The 16188-nt window shown below is 39.7% G+C and overlaps 1 protein-coding gene across 1 annotated transcript; it reads right to left on the reverse strand.

Annotated features, from left to right (window-relative positions):
• Positions 1-8104: 8104 nt before the first annotated feature.
• On the reverse strand, positions 8105-11666 carry LOC122038503 (probable pectate lyase 8). Its single transcript, XM_042598280.1, has 7 exons — positions 11248-11666; positions 10928-11005; positions 10511-10579; positions 9216-9858; positions 9016-9119; positions 8761-8899; positions 8105-8688 (listed from the first exon to the last, which is right to left on the reverse strand). Exons 1-7 carry the CDS (start codon positions 11319-11321, stop codon positions 8467-8469), a joined length of 1329 nt encoding a protein of 442 aa, XP_042454214.1. The 5' UTR covers positions 11322-11666; the 3' UTR covers positions 8105-8466.
• Between the last annotated feature and the right edge of the window lie 4522 nt (positions 11667-16188).

A 16188-nucleotide genomic window follows, 5' to 3' on the forward strand; every position in this document is an offset into this window, starting at 1 on the left:
GGTTGTTTGCCATTGCTAGAGTAGTTTCATATTTTTATTGTGCTATTATACTGCGTGGTTGTGAAAATATCTGTTCCAGCCGCCTGTGGCTGTGTATATAGTGTTTGTATCCCAGTTTGGGGTCACCGGTACAGGGGAGATTCTGCCGAAATTTTTCGGTAGGGATTTCTCGAAGTTAAGTAGCGTACCGGTTGAGTAGAGTTAGTAGTCAAGTAGCGTCCACCTTTAGAGAATAGTAGTAGTGTAGAAAGGTGGGTCGTTACAGGATGGAATCCCGGTTGGTTACTTCTTCTCCAAGGTTCGTTAGTTGCGTTATTAACTCCTTGATTCTCGCTTGGAGTTGCGCTACCTTCTCGTCGTTGTTCATCCGGAGGTTTGTTAGTTGTGTCCAGAGGATGTCGCGTCACACCAGCTTCGCTTCAGAGGTACCTTCGTGAAGCTCCAGGAATTTCTCCCAGAGATCTTTCACTGAGACGTAGCTTCCGATCCGACTTACCTCCTGAGGTGGCAGAACGCTGAGGAGGTGGAATTCAGCTTTTCCGTTGGCAACGAAATCGGCTTGCTCCTTCTTACTCCACGTGTTTTCTTCTTTATCTTTAGGAGCTGCAAAACCATATTTCATAGTAATTAAAATATCAAAGTCTGTTTTAAAGAATACCTCCATTTTTCGCTTCCATGTAGCGAAATCTCCGTCGAACTTCGGGGGATGAATGTTCGCGTCGGCCATTGTCTTGATCTTAGTGTTTCAGACGACGGTTAGTCCTTCTGAGGTTGTCAGGCTCTGATATCACTTGTAGGTGCAGCGGGGACCGGCAAGAGTGGGTGAATTGCCTGCAAATAAAAATTACCCTCCTCAAAGCTTTTCAACTCTAAAATAAAGCAACACTTAATAACAGAAAGAGAAGTGAAGACAGAATCTTAACCTGGTTACAACAAAGAGGGTTGTTAATCCAGGGCGATGGAAAGCGTAGTAAGAAACTCCTTCTTTGAAGGCGGAGAAGCCTTTTACACTTTAAGAGCACAGAGGTTGCTTAAACAGTAATTATAGAGTTGCTTTTTCGTATCAATTCGTTATTTCTAAAGCTACCTGAGACCCTCTTTATATAGGGGTTCTCGAGCTTATCAGATCACCTGATCCTTCGGGATCAAGTTTGACTCGAGAGGGATCGGTCGACCGATCCCCAGGTTCGGTCCACCGAACCTGCTGTATCTGCCCATTCTTCCGTGCAGGTACAACCTCTGTGGATCGAGCTTAGGTTCGGTCGACTGATCCTTTTGTTCGGTCGACCGATCGGCCAACGTTCTCCAGCTGAGTTGGCCCGATCAAATTGCTCGACTGATTCTCTGGATTAGCTTCGGTTCAGTCGACCGATCAGGAGGTTCAGTCAACCGATCAGCTTCTGACGTGGCATTCGACGTGTCTGCTGCGGTTGGCTTCGGTTAAAGAAGGGTTCGGTCGACCGATCAATATGTTCGGTCGACCGATCAATATGTTCGATTGACCGAACCGTTGACAAGTCAACTTCAAGTTGACTTGCTTCGGTTCGGCTCCATGGGTGATTGCGGCCTACCGGAATAGGGCTCACCCGAACCCAATTCCCGGCCTTCTCCTCGAGCAGGCTTCCGTCCGGCTTCTCGTCCCTCGAACGTCGTGCACGTTCTTCTCGCTCCACCGGAGTACTCTTCCGCAGCTCTCTCATCCTTCGGACGCACCGAGCCCGTCGGCTCCCTTCCCGTGTCGTCCTTCTCGCTAGCTGCGTCTTCTGCTCGACTTCCTGTGCTCCTAAGTTCCTGCACACTCAGACACAGGGTTCAGACAAAACGCAGGACCTAACCAACTTGGTTGATCATATCAAAACTACCATGGGGTCCAACAAATGCTAGGCATGATGGACCAACAGGTCATGGTTGACTGGATGTTGGTTTAGGGGGCTTTGGACTTGTTTTTGGGCAAAAACAAGGAGCTGGATCGATCAGCCGATCGATGAGCACATGCCCAATCGATCGGTCGATCGATGGGCACATGCCCAATCGATCGGTCGATCGATTGGGTGAGTCCTCGCGACAAGCCTCCTCCCAATCGATCAGTGGATCGATTGGGGAGAAGTGTCGCGCGAACAGAATAGCTCTGGATCGATCGGTCGATCGATCCAGAGCCTCTAATCGATCAATGGATCGATTGAGAGGGCGTTTTCGCGCGATGGGACCTGGATCGATTGCCTGATCAATCCAGACGATTCCCGAGAGCACAGAGGCGCTCTGGATCGATCCAAAGCCTCCCCGATCGATTGGGAGCAATCCAATCGATCGGGATCTAACCGTTGGTGCTGGATAAACCCGTTGGCGTGCGATTCCTTCATTATTGCTCGCACCGTTCAGCTCTGATCTTTACAGCAGCTTCTCCACAGCATTCTTCCACTCTCACCGCCAGTTCTTGAAGGATCTTGGAGAAGCATCCAAGTCAAGAGGCGTGACTACAACAAGAAGAAGAAGCTAGGGTTAGAGCTTTCATTGTATATCTTGTAAGATATTTCTTGTATTTATCTTCCCTTGCTTTCTTGTTGTATTGAGAGTATTGTAGGGCTTCTTCGCCTTCGGTAGTTACCGAAAAGGAGTATTTTATTAGTGGAGGGTGCATGAGTGTGTGGATCCTTGGATTAGTCACCTCTTGTGAGGTGGATACCAAGTAAATCCTCGAGTTAGCATTGTGTGTGTTGTTTCTTTGTATTTCCGCTGCATATCATTAAAGAAACAAGCAACGAAGAGCACGAGGATCGCGCCGAGCTATTCACCCCTCTAGCTACATAATTGGTCCCAACAAGTAATATCTACCAAAATACCCCTACTAGTAGTAGTTTAAAAAATGTGCATGTTAATTTGGATATTTCTGAAAACATACATGAAAATAGTATATTTGATAATACATGCAAAAATATCCCTAAGATAGTATCTGATAAAACAAATCTAATTAATTTAGAAAATTCAGAAAATCAATTAATAACCCTAAAAATTCAAATGATAATCAAATCAATTTGAATGACTCTACCTCTAAGAAAAATTCAACTAATAATATTAAAAATATTATTTTACACAAAAATTTAAATAAATTAACAAATTCAGAAAAGTTAAACATTAAAAATTCAAACTTAAACTTAAATAAATCTGAAAATTTAAATGATAATGATGACAAGGTAAATATTGATCTAGATAAAATTAATAAATTTTTTAATAAATTATTTAATACTCTAGATAATATCAATCTAGAAAAACTTATCCAAACCCAAGATAATTTAATTAACAAAAAATTAAATTTTAAAGGCAAAACTAATCATATCAACTTAAAAGGCAAAGAAAATATAAGGATAAAATCAAACACTTTGATAAAATCAAAACTAAATTTAATAAATTTAAAATTAAATGTTAAAGATAACATGTTAAACAAAGATAATATAGAAAAATTAAAATTAACAATTAATAAAAGGTTAAAAGATAAACCTTTAAGGAGATATAATTCAAACAATTTAATTAATTCAAAATTAAAAATTAATAAAAACTTAAACATTAAATACACTCTTTTAATGAAGGACAATTTGACCAATTTAATTAATTCAAAATTAAAAACTTAAATTGAAAATTACATATTAAATCTTAACCAAAACTAAAACCCAAATCGGATAATAATTAGGCTCCAAAATAGCTGGTATCTCCAAAACTAACATATCCGATCCAAAAACTAACCTACCAACAGGGTAATTAAAACTAGTTTAAAAGGACAAAAGTTTAACTTGACCTACGGTACTGGTGAAATTTAGTTTAACTTAAAAACTATCTTAAAAATTATTTTAAACTAACTTAATCAAAACTAAAACTAAAATTAAAAATCAAATTTAAAATCAACTTAACAAAAATTAAATTGAATTGAATTGAATTTAAAATTTACTAAATTAAATTAAATTAAGTTAAACTTAAATTAAACCCAAACTTAAAGTTAAATTAAAATTAATTCTAAGTCTATGTTACTTAACTTAAATTTCAATGTAATTTAACAACATGAAATTATCAACTTATTTAATTTACTTAATTCCTAATCTTATTTTAAAAAAATTAATTAAAATTTTTTTTAACAGATTAATTAATCTACTAATTTATTAACTTTGTTTTTAAAATAACCTAAATAAATTTAACTGTGAATTAATACTGACTTCAAACTTAATTAATCCTACTTAAATGAAAACAAAAAATGGAATAAATATTATAACTAAGAATGCCATTAAATTAACTCAATCAATTAATACAAAATTTAAGTTGTTTTAATCAAATAACTATTAAATTGAGTTAATAATAAATTATTACATTTAACTTGAAACTTAAATGAATAATTATAATAAGTATGTAGAAATACTTATGAAAATAGTATACTAAACATGAGTGTTACTGATCTCAATTTCCTTAACACACTTAGGTAGACAAATGTGCTAATGCCTTGAAATTATGCTCAAACCCTAGCATTGACTTCAGGGGGAATGTTGACTTCAGGGGCAATGTTGACTTCAGGGGGAGTGAGTGTTGACGTTAGAGGAGGTGTTTTTGAAATCTTTTGACAAATTATTTTTATAAAAATATTTTGAAAAACCCTCTCACACTTTATTTGAAAAATACTCTTAAAATATTTTCAAAACTTTTTTAATCATTTTGAAAACTATTTTACAAATTATTTTCCAAATTTATTTATACAAAAAAAAATACTCTATGCTTTTCAAAAATTATTTTGAAAAATTATTTTGTTACTTAGTAAACATTTTAAAACTTAAGTTAACAAGCTCTTCTTAAAAGGTTTTGGTGCACAATCACTTTTAATTTTTTTTGTATTGGAAAATGTTTTGAAAACTCACCTTCAAACTTTGTGTTCTTTTAATTTGGATCAATCCCCTAGACACATAGGAAGTTTTATTTGTGGTTAACAAGAAATCATAAGAATGTGTTAAGTTAAGGGGGAGCCCTGATTGAAAGACTAAAAGTAATCTTTAAAAATTACTTTTGCAAATCTTTGAAACTAATTTTGAAAAAAAAAATTCATAATCTTTTACAAAATTTCTCTTTGCTTTACAATTTTTTTGTGAAAACACATTCAAAATGCACTATCAAAATGTTACTTAAACTTTCAAAAGTTATTAATTGTGAAAAGTCACTTTTGTCACTTAGAAAATTTGTTTAAAAGTTACTTAGAAGTTTTTTTTAAGCCCTAATTTAAAAAATTCTCTTTACTTAAGTTATCTTTGATGTTTACTTAGAAATTTTTTCCTCAGCCATTTTAAAATATACGTTGAAAGATGTTTTTGCAAACACTTTGGAAAGTTCTTCGCACATTGTTGGTGTAAAACCTAATAGAACCTTAAATTTATATCCTTTTGATATGTGTCAAAGGGGGAGAGTGATGTCTTAAGTTAGAAAAAATTATCTAAAACCTCCTCTCAAACTTTTACAAATTTCTTAACTCTTGAGAATTAACCCTTAAAGACCCAAGCCTAACTTAAGAAAATTATCAAATATCAAAAAGGGGGAGATTGTTAGTGCAATCAACCTCTAGGGTTTCGACGTTTGACAATATGACCAAGGGTTGACTCAAACAGGACTTGATGTTTGGGATAGAGAAGACTAGTCAGGACTAGATAACTAGCAAAGGTAAGTTCTAACCAAAAGCTTGGTGGTGGAAGTCTCGATGAGTGAAGTCAGACCCTAGTGAGTGAAGCTAGGTGGTAGAAGTCCCGGTGAGTGAAGTCGGCTCCTAATGAGTGAAGCTAAGTGGGGGAAGTCTCGGTGAGTGAAGTCGGGCCCTAGTGAGTGAAGCTAGGTAGTGGAAGTCCTAGTGAGTGAAGTCAGGCTCTAGTGAGTGAAGCTAGGTGGAGGAAGTCCTGGTGAGTGAAGCCAGGCCCTAGTGAGTGAAACTAGGTGGAGGAAGTCCTGGTGAGTGAAGCCAGGCAATGGAAATCCTAGTGAGTGATGTTAGGCAACCCTAGGAAGGTAACCCTAGGTTTACTACACTATTTTTATCTACTGTGCTAACTCAATGTTGCTAGGTCGACGGGATGACCGAGTAGCTGGCACGAAGTCCAGACGGGTCGATGGGATGACCGGACGTCGGTAGGTAAGTTGAAGTAAGTCACTAGAGGGGAGTGACTGTGAGGACGTGTTCCCGGGGAAGGGAACTTAGGCGCTGATCCAACTTAGAATCATTTCAGAACTCTAAGTTGAGATCCTGACTATATTTTGGTCTCGGCAAGACGGAATCTAATTACTATCTTTTTTTTAACTGTGCTAACACTTTGTTTTGTAGGGTAGGTTTGCATTTTTGCCTCGGACTAATGTTTTCTTGCAGGTTGCTGGAAAATAGAGGTCCGGGCACCCGAAAGGGATCCGGGCGCCCGTAGCGCAAACTTTATCCCCGTCGCACGTCGCCACGTGGAGCACTCTGGTTGGTCGAGTTACGTTACACTCCAGGCGCCCGGAAGGGATCCGGGTGCCTGAAGCCTCCTGTATAAGGAGGATGTGCCCTGAAGCAAAGAATCAACTCACGACTACGTCTTCTGACGCTTGCGATCCTATGTTGTGATCATGCAACGAAGCTTCTCCGACAACACGCTAATTTCTTTTTCCTTACTTGTTGTCGGTATTTCATTTATTTTAGCATTTTTGTACTTCAAATTTTGTAATCATCTTTTCGAACTGCTAGTGAATTGCCCAACAAAAGCACTCGACGAGTACGGGTCTTGGAGTAGGAGTCGACCAAGGCTCTGAACCAAGTAAAACGGTTCATGTTAGCGTTGTATTTCTATTTTTCCGCTGCGTACTCGCTTGAACGTTTTCGATTGATATTCCCCCCCCCCCCCCCCCTCTATTGACTTTCATGATCCAACACTATCTACATCTTGCTAGAAGGTTAATAGAAAATATAATATCTGGGCAAGTATAATTGGTAAAATATGATAATACATTAATTGCACTAAGATATGGTACTTCTGGATCAATAATATTTTCTTCATCTTTGAGTGGATGAAAAATAATTTTTTTTTTTAACAACCATTGGTGAAGGCAATGGATGTACATTATCCATATAAAAGCATTTTAGTTTTCTTTGTGTGTATCAGAACTGATGACCAAATATTACTTCTGATAAATGTTCAATTTGTAATCTAAGACAAAATTTTATCTTTCCTAAGTCTTTCATCTCAAATTCACTTTTAAATAATTGGCAGACTTGTTGAGCTCCTCGGGAGTCTCTATAAAATTTAGATCATCGACATATACTATCACAATTGCAAAACCTTCTTTCGTCTTTTTTGCAAAATACAGGGACAAATAGCATTCTTTGTATAACTTTCTTGTAATAAGTATTCACTAGACAATTGTACTACATGCACCCTAATTGCTTTAATCCATATAATGATTTTTACAACTTTATTGAGAATATAGTCTTGGGAGTTACATCATTTTCTTTTGGTGATTTGAATCCTTCAGAGATTTTCATGTATATATCATTATCGAGTGAATCATATAGATATGTAGTGACTACATCCATAAGTCGCATGCCCAATTTTCCAAACTATCAAAAATTGAAAAGTAATGGCATCTATCATAAATGAATATGTTTCCTCATAATTGATTCCTACATATCTCTATGAGAAACCTTGAGCTATAAGTCTAGCTTTGTATCTCATAATTTCACCTTTTTCAAATATTTTTTCATACGACACCCATTTATATCCTACTAGAATTACATCCTTAGGTATTTGAACTATAAACCTAAAGACTTTTTTACATTTCTTTAAAGATTCTAGTTTAGTCTATATAGCCACCTTCCATTTTAGATATAATTCCTAAGATTCTTGTCAACCAACTTTTGATTTATTATTATGTTTGTCTTAACTGCTTTCATTGTTGTACAATATATTCTAGATGGGAGTGTATATAATCTTTTTTTTTTATTTACTTCTAGCCCGATATAATATATAAAAATATTCAATATTATTTTTATTTAATGTTTCAATATGATATCCATGTGAACAGATGTCTTTAAATCTAATAACGAAGGCATAACATGAAAACATTTAAACGTAAGTGGAAATGTTATACACAATAATTCTGTTGAATAGAATCAATTACAACACTCAAATACACCATCAATCCTATTTAAACTTCAAATCAATGCTCAAATGCTCCAAATAGAAAGAGGTCATGGGCTGCAGGAGTGAAAAATAAAAGGAACGGACAAACGACAACGAATCAGCAACGCTTCCTCCAGCTCCATAGACACCCTTACAATGGAAACAGGGGAGGTTGACAACGGGTAAAACGATTACTGCAACTCACTATGATTCATTACAACAATACAAAACCTAAACGAATATCAAATCACGGTTTCTAAGAATACTTTTTCTTGACTTTTTCTCTTTAGTTTGTCTTGAAATGTCAGCATTGAACACCCTTCCGACAGCGCAGGGCGCCTGCATCAACAGTGATGGAGCCAACCATGGAGGAAGACTTTGCTCCAAGGCTTGACGCCTTCGCATAGCTCGCAGAGGCTCCAGCCCCGGAGGGGGTGAAGTAGGCTCCATTCAGCAGCATGTCGCCCTCTGATCTCCAGTTCCAACTCTTCCACACACTTGAATCTGTATCAACTCTCTTGGTTACCTGTTTGACGTGAATCCGTGGAACAATTAGTTAGAATCAAAATCAAATTGAATCAAATGTTCAACTGTTCACCTCCTTAGCGAAACGGTTGGTCGGAGCAAGGTATCTGTTGCCTTGGCTGTTAATGGTCGGATCAGCACTGCCACCAATGGCATACATCTCCCAGTGCGTGTAGTCATTGTTCACCACATGGAAGTAGCCGTGCCTGCACCTGTGGTTTTATCGCCTAATAATCAGAATGGCTTCACTAGGAGTTCGATGGAAGTAGACGTCCGAGCGAGTAAAGCAGAAAGCTGCAGTCTTAGCTAGCTTAAAAGGATTGGTTACCTTGGCATTCTCTGAATTAAACCTTCTCCAAAATGGTTGTAGGCGATGGTAACTTGCATAATTTTGTCCCTCACATAAGAATCACTATGGCCCAACAGCATCACCTGCAAAAAAATTGACCGTTGTGTCCGTATTAGAGCAATGGTATACAGAGCAGCTTTGCATGTGTTGGTACAAGAAAAGGGAGGAGATTGGACTACCTCGTTATGGTGGGTGAGGTAATTGTTCGATATGGTAATGGCAGTGGAACCCATAACGGCGTCGACAAGGCCATCGGCGCAGTTGGAGAGAGAGTTGTGGTCGACCCAGATGTGGCTGGCCCCGAAGATGGACACCCCGTCGCCGTCGGCCATGGTGCGCCAGCCGTAGTGGGAGGGGGAGCTACGGACCATAGCGTTGCCGGTGGGCTTACAGTCGTGGATGTGGAGACCATGAATGATGATGTTGGTAACAAACTGGATGGTGACGCAGGCGCCATTGGCGATGTGCACGTTGGCGCCGCGCCCGTCGATGGTCTTGAAGCTGTTCATGATGAGCTCCTGGGTGAGGGTGATCACCATGTCGCGCTCAAACACGATCCAGAGGGGCTCCTCTTGGATGACGGCGTAGCGGAGGGTGCCCGGCCGCGGGTTCACAGGGTCGTCGTCCCCGGGGTCGGTCACTACGTAGACCTCACCGTCCCGACCGCCGAGCGCGTTGCGACCAAAGCCGATCCCGCAATCGGCCAAGCGCTTACGGTTTTGATGCCATTCAGGGTCACAGCGCCAGCAGTCGTCGATGGGGTTGCCAGTGGAGCACGACAAGTAGCCGAGGTTGCGGCGAGCTGTGCTGTTCTGTATCATTCTGTCACAAATTCAATTTTCAAAGAAAACAAATAGTTAGAAATTCCTCCAAAGATTGAACGTGCAGAACTGGATGCGGCTGCACGGGGGTTGTTGCAATGTCAGTACTTCTCTCATCGGGGAGTGAACCGACAAGGCCATGTGCCAACCATGTTCAGCGGGCAATGGATTTGCAGGGTGCCACTTGGGTCAATTATGGAATAACACAGAAGAAGACAGGAAATTGTACAAAGAGCGAAATGGAGTGCAAAGCTGTACAAACGAGAAACTGAGGTAGTTTTGCATTTACCAGCCATTAAATACCTTGGACTGGAATTTCAGACAAGGTCAATAAATGATCTTTGACAGAGGGGAACTGTTTGGAAAGGCAACGCCCAAGGAGCACCCATGTCGCAGCCATGGCAGATGCTTATTTAGGAATAACCTGTTGTCTATATACTGAAACGCACCCACAATTTAACACTGCAACACGCACAGCTACCTAGTAACCGGCCACGTGAGGATCAACGGGAAGCAATAATTTGACCACTTTTTCCCCAGCGAAAAATGTTGACAATATAGACGACAGGGCAAAAGCGTTTCAGTTATAATTATTGTACGTTAGCTTTATGACAAACTACCAGGAAAATGTAAGCCGTGTTCAAAGGACTTACATGTGTACCTCAGACGCGACCAGGTCCGGATCGTCGACCGCTCCCACCACCGCTTGACGCTCGGCGACACTGTAGATCAATCGGAACAGAATGGCTAATCTCGCCCTCAAAAGAGTCAATAAATTAACCAAAAAAAAACTATTGGTTTAAAAGAAATAAGACAATTCTAATAGTTCTATTCATTTCACGGGTTCAATTCAAACACATCGCTCGAGGAGAACGATGGATTGAAATTTCAAGAATATAAGCGGTGGCAGAAAGATATTTGATTTGATTGGATTGGATTCGGTGATCTTTTTGTTCTGACCAACGTAATCCGTTCTTGTATTTGCTTTTTGACCTTTTTTGTCAAGAAAGCGGTCGGAGAGGCACGACAAAAAAAGGTGCGTGGAACCAGGGTATTCCGATTTGACTCACCTCTTTGCTGTGAGAGACAACGACTCGTAAGCTGCAGAAGCTCTCAGGCCCCTAGAGGTCGGCGCCACTGCTCCAGCCCTAGAAGACCATAACACCTCTTCGTTAGTAGGAAAAAAATTTTAATCGCAAAAACCGAATTCGAAATCTGAATCGAAAAAGGGTGATTCACTTCTCAACCCTTTACTTTATTCCGTCACGACCGATCAATCTAAGAAACTGTTCCTATACAGCTAGCGGCATCTCCCAACCGCAGGAAATTGATAGCTGGAACTCCAAATCTCTTCTATTCTTCACCACAGATCCGGGAGAAGAGAATGTACCTTGAGGCGCAGACGGTGTCACCAATTACGAGCACGAAGAGCCCGAGAACCAGGAACGATAGGCGGCGTCCCATCTTACGGAGAAAGGGAAAGCAGAGAGATCAAAATGCGAGTAAGCCCACCTCCATTTTATACCGCTCTCTCCGCCACTCTCAGCTCCAAACTCAACCACGGTTAAGCGACTGCGACGCTCGGTTCGATTGGGGCGGTTAACCAGCCGGTACAAAACAAACCGCCACTAACGGACTGGTAATCTTCTTCAACGTTCCTCTTGCGACTCCCATCATCATGTACGCGATCGCGTGTCGACTGCCGAGCCGACTCGATAGCTACTTCGTCGAGTGTGTCGGTCGCGTAGCTCGATGCCGAGTCACGGTTGTCTAAGTCAGGCAGGCACATTCCTTCCTTCCTTAATGATTGATTAGTGGAGAACTCCTCGTGCCTTTGCGTGAGAGTTCCGCATGCCGCTGTTAATTACCGGCATGCGCCGCGGTGCATGGGCACTTTATTAGTTGACAACGTACGTGAGAGCTGACTCGGTAGCTCTAGAGGTTGCGTGCTTCGTTTAAACGAGGCTCGCTGGCTCGATGTTGCGAGGCCTCGGCGTCAATTGCGGCGGGGCCGACGGAGCTTGATTAGCGAGGTTTGTGGCAGGAATGACGCACAGCAGAAATTGTGGCCTTCCTCTTCATCATCTTCTTCTTCCAGTTTTTCCTTTTCTTCTTCTTAATTATTTTTCATTTAATTATTATGAGACTATTGATCGGTTGTCGTCGACGTCCACGGATAGCTTGTTAGATTTTGCGAGAGAATCCTATTTTGTTTTACTTACTCACGTGCTACGGAAAGCTTTAATTTGGTAGCTACCGAAGTGTCGGCCAACGTTCAACGTGAACGCATCAGAAAATCATATCGGATAATACGAAAGATGAATTATATGTGAAAAGGGTCAAAATAACATGATTTTTTTTTTTTTTTGAAAAAGAGATGATTAATTACTAGGAAGATAGTTGAATGATAATTAATGGTTAAGTTGGGAACTTTTGTTCAAGCTCACAAATCATTTTTTCTTGAAGAGACCTTTTTTTATTATAATGAAGAGAGGACTAAAAAGTACAATGGTTCTAACAATATTCTTTGTCAACTGATCGAAAGTTTTATGAAAAAAAATTCTTGGAGTGTTTACTTGGTATGAATGATTATTCTATTTTTATATAAATTTAAATGATATAAAATTATCATATTTAATTATAAAATAATTTTAAAATATTAATTTATTTCCAACTCATAAAAATAATGATTTAAAAAAAAAAGGTTCAAGCAATATCTATCCTTTTTATATTTCTTCTTTTAAATATCTTTAAACGGCGATCAACTCCATTCAACTAAATTGGTGAATCAAATCAAAGAAACTAAATGAACTAATGCGCTTAGGTCACTGAGTGGATCAAATTATCCATGTAAATTAGAGGCATATGGACTGCTTGAGTTAGTCATGTCTGAGTGGATTCAAAAGTCGTGCTGAGTTGTAAGTGAAAATCAAACAGGTCAAACGAGCTAGAATCAAGTCCAGTAATGGGTGAGCCCAAGGTAAAGTGGGTTCACTCAGCCAATCGAACACAATAAGCTAAGACCTAGGCAAGTCAAATCAACCCCAACCATGCTCAGCCATACCCGATCTCCTCAATTTGACTACCCTAGTCCTCCTCAACTCGGCCGCATCCGACCTCTTGAGCTTCATTGTAACTGATCTCTTGAGCTCAGTGGCATCCGACCTCTTGAGCTCGGTCACATCCCACTTCTATCCCTCGGTCATACCTGTTGGAATCTCAAGGTTGTTTTGGTGTGATCAACAAGTTAAGTTAGGTTCTGTTTGTTTCTAACCTTGTGTCTAAATGTGCAGGAGCTTAGGAGCACAGGTAGTCAAGTGGAAGACGCAGTCAGTGAGAAGGACGGCACGCGGTGCGTCCGAGGGATGAGGCGCTGCGGAAGAGTACACCGACGGACGAGAAGGAAGCGCGCGATGGTTCCGAGGAACGAGAAGGCAGAGCGGAAGACTGCTCAAGGAGCAAGAGACGCAGCTAGCGAGAAGGTTGGCATGAGGTGTGACCGAGGGACGAAGAGTGCGGATGAGTACGCTGGCGAACGAGAAGGAAACACGCGGCGATTCCGAGGGACGAGAAGCCGGAGAGAAGCCTGCTCGAGAAGACCGGAACCTAGGTTCGGGTGAGCTCTTTTCCAGATGGCATAGATCACCCAAGCGAGCGGAACCGGAGTGGAAAACCCGGACCGAGGCGAAAAAAGTCAACTGGAGTTGACTTAGGGTCTAGGGCGCCTAGAACTGTCCGGGGCGCCCGGACCAGCCCGAAGATTGAATTTTGACCAGATCGAGTCAAATCTCGATCTGAACGTTGGGGGATAAAATTTATCCTCCCCAGGGCGCCCAGAACCCTTCCAAGCGCCCCGACCAAGGCTGTAAATATAGCCTTGGTCCAGAAGCTTTGAATCCATTCAGAACTCCAGCATTCTTTCTACACTTGTACGCTTTTCTGTAGTTTAGCTTCTGTTGTGCACTTTATTGCTGTAAAAGGCTTCTCCGCCAGAAGGAGACGCTAGTGCTACGTTTTCTTGGATTAACCACCTCCCCGGTTGTAACCAAGTAAATCTCGGTGTGTCTTTTACTTTTCTGATTTTATTTATTGCTTTTATTTTATTCAAGTGTTAGTTTAAGAGTTCGAGAAAGGTTTCATTTTTTTTTAATTTGTAGGTTATCCAACCCCACTTCTAGCCGGCCACAACGGTCCTACAAGTGGTATCAGAGTCGAGGCGCTTCAGGAGGACTAACCGTCAATCGAAGCAAAGATAATTGCCGAACCAAGCATCCACCCGCCGAAATACGAAGGGGATTTCACTACCTGGAAGAATTTGATGCAGGTATTTTTTTTACAATAGACTTTGAATTAACTTTAACAATGGAATATGACTTTGTAGCTCTAGAAGATAAGGAAAAATGTCAATGGACAAAAAAGGAGCAGGCTGAATTCGTGGCGAACGGCAAAGCAGAATACCATCTACTAAGCGTTCTTTCACTTCAAGAAGTCAACAGGATCGGGCACTACGACTCGACAAAGGAACTTTGGGAGAAGTTCCTCGAGCTGCACGAAGGGACGTCTGAAGCCAAGCTCGCCAGAAGAGATCTGCTTCACAATCAGCTCACCAGCCTGCGACTTGGGGAAGACGAGTCAGTCGCGCATCTGCACTCGAGAATAAAAGAAATTATTACCGGACTTTCGAATCTCGGAGAAAAGGTAAGTAACCGAGACTCGATCAGGTACGCACTGAATTCCTTTCCTAGAAATATCGAATGGGCATCATTAGTAGATGCCTTTTACATTTCTAAAGATTTGGAAAAAGAAATCGTTAGAAGAATTATTTTTAACATTTGAAGTGCATGAGTCAAGATGTGCAGGAATGAAGGAGCCCAAGAACAATGTCGCCCTCAAAGCTTCGAGAGACGAACCAGAATCGAAATCTTCTCTCGACGACGAGGAAATGATAATGATGGTAAGAAGATTCAAGAAACTTTGTAAATCCAGATCTACTAACCATCCACAGGGGAAGAAGAAAAGGACGATCCGCTGCTACCATTACGATGAAGAAGGGCACGTCAAGGACAACTGCCCCAAGCTGAAGAACAAGGACAAGGAGAAGGATAGGAAGTCTATCCAAAAGCGAAAGACCCTAAAGGCGACGTGGGACGATACGTCGTCCGAATCGGAAGTCGAGGCATTCTACGGACTCGCACTGATGGCGAGTCATCAAGACGATGACTGCGATTCAAGCTCTTCCAAGATGAGCATCGATGAAGGGGTAACTTCGTCAGAAGAAAGCAACAGTTCAGGGGGAGACACGGACAACGAGCTCGACAAGGTGAGTCAGGTACGTTTTCTTCCTCCCGATAAACTTTTTAAGTTTGTTAAGTTATTAACTAAAGACTGCTGTAAATTAGAAAAGGAAATCAAAAATTTTAAAATAATTTTAGCTAAATCTTGTCCCTCAGAAGAATTAGACAAATCAAAATTGGAAAATGAAAAATTGAAATTAGAAAATCAAAATTTGAAAATTCAAATAGATAACTTGAAAAACTATGCATGTTCATCTAAAACCAATTTTAGAAAATTTAATAATTTAAATTGGTACTTTAAATATCACCCGGGATAAATTAGGAACATTTCAAGAAAATATGTCCCTAAAAACTTTTTAGTTAATCCAGTAGGTTGGAACCTATATTGGGTTCCTAAATCATGCTTAAACTAAATTTTAAAATTAAAATTAGCGCTTTCAGTGAGAAAATTAAACAATGAATTTCTCTATGAGACTTTGTCTAAGGAAGTGGTTGTTGCTCCAATAACCAAGAAGGCCTAGTGCCTCGCCACGACCTGGAAGCCAAAATATTGAAATAAATGTTTAATTAACTTTCTGTCAAAGCATTAAAATTAGAATTAATTAATGCTTTCAAAGTTTTTCAAATATTTTTTTTTCAAAATATTTTTATACTTAGAAAAATACTTTTACGTGAAATTGACTTAGAAAAATTTTCAAAGATTTAAGAAAATCTCTTTTCAAAAAATATTTTTTTAACTTAGAAATTTTTTTTGATATTTTTTTCTTAGAAATATTTTCTTTAATACTTAGAAAAATTCTCAGAAGATATTTTGTTTAAGTTAAAGGTTGTTATGAAATAGAAAATTTCTGCTTAAAGTTTTTAAGAATTTTTTAAAAAAATATTTTTGCAAAACTGTCTAACTTAGAATTTTTTCTTATAATTTCACTTAGAATTTTATTAAAATTTTACTTAAATTTTTTTTAGAGACTGTTTATGTGAAAATTATTACAAATTTTTAAGGATCTCAAAATTTTCTAAGTCTTTAACTATTAGAT

Source organism: Zingiber officinale, chromosome 1A, assembly GCF_018446385.1.
Source record: "Zingiber officinale cultivar Zhangliang chromosome 1A, Zo_v1.1, whole genome shotgun sequence".
Classification (NCBI taxonomy): domain Eukaryota; kingdom Viridiplantae; phylum Streptophyta; class Magnoliopsida; order Zingiberales; family Zingiberaceae; genus Zingiber; species Zingiber officinale.

Excerpts from the sequence above, each read along its gene's own strand:
- LOC122038503 (XM_042598280.1), bottom strand. The coding sequence starts at position 11,321 with ATGGGACGCCGCCTATCGTTCCTGGTTCTCGGGCTCTTCGTGCTCGTA. Across the intron at positions 9,859-10,510 it reads GTCGCGTCTGAGGTACACAT|AATGATACAGAACAGCACAG; the intron begins GTAAGTCCTTTG and ends AATTTGTGACAG. Across the intron at positions 8,900-9,015 it reads TTAATTCAGAGAATGCCAAG|GTGCAGGCACGGCTACTTCC; the intron begins GTAACCAATCCT and ends ATAAAACCACAG.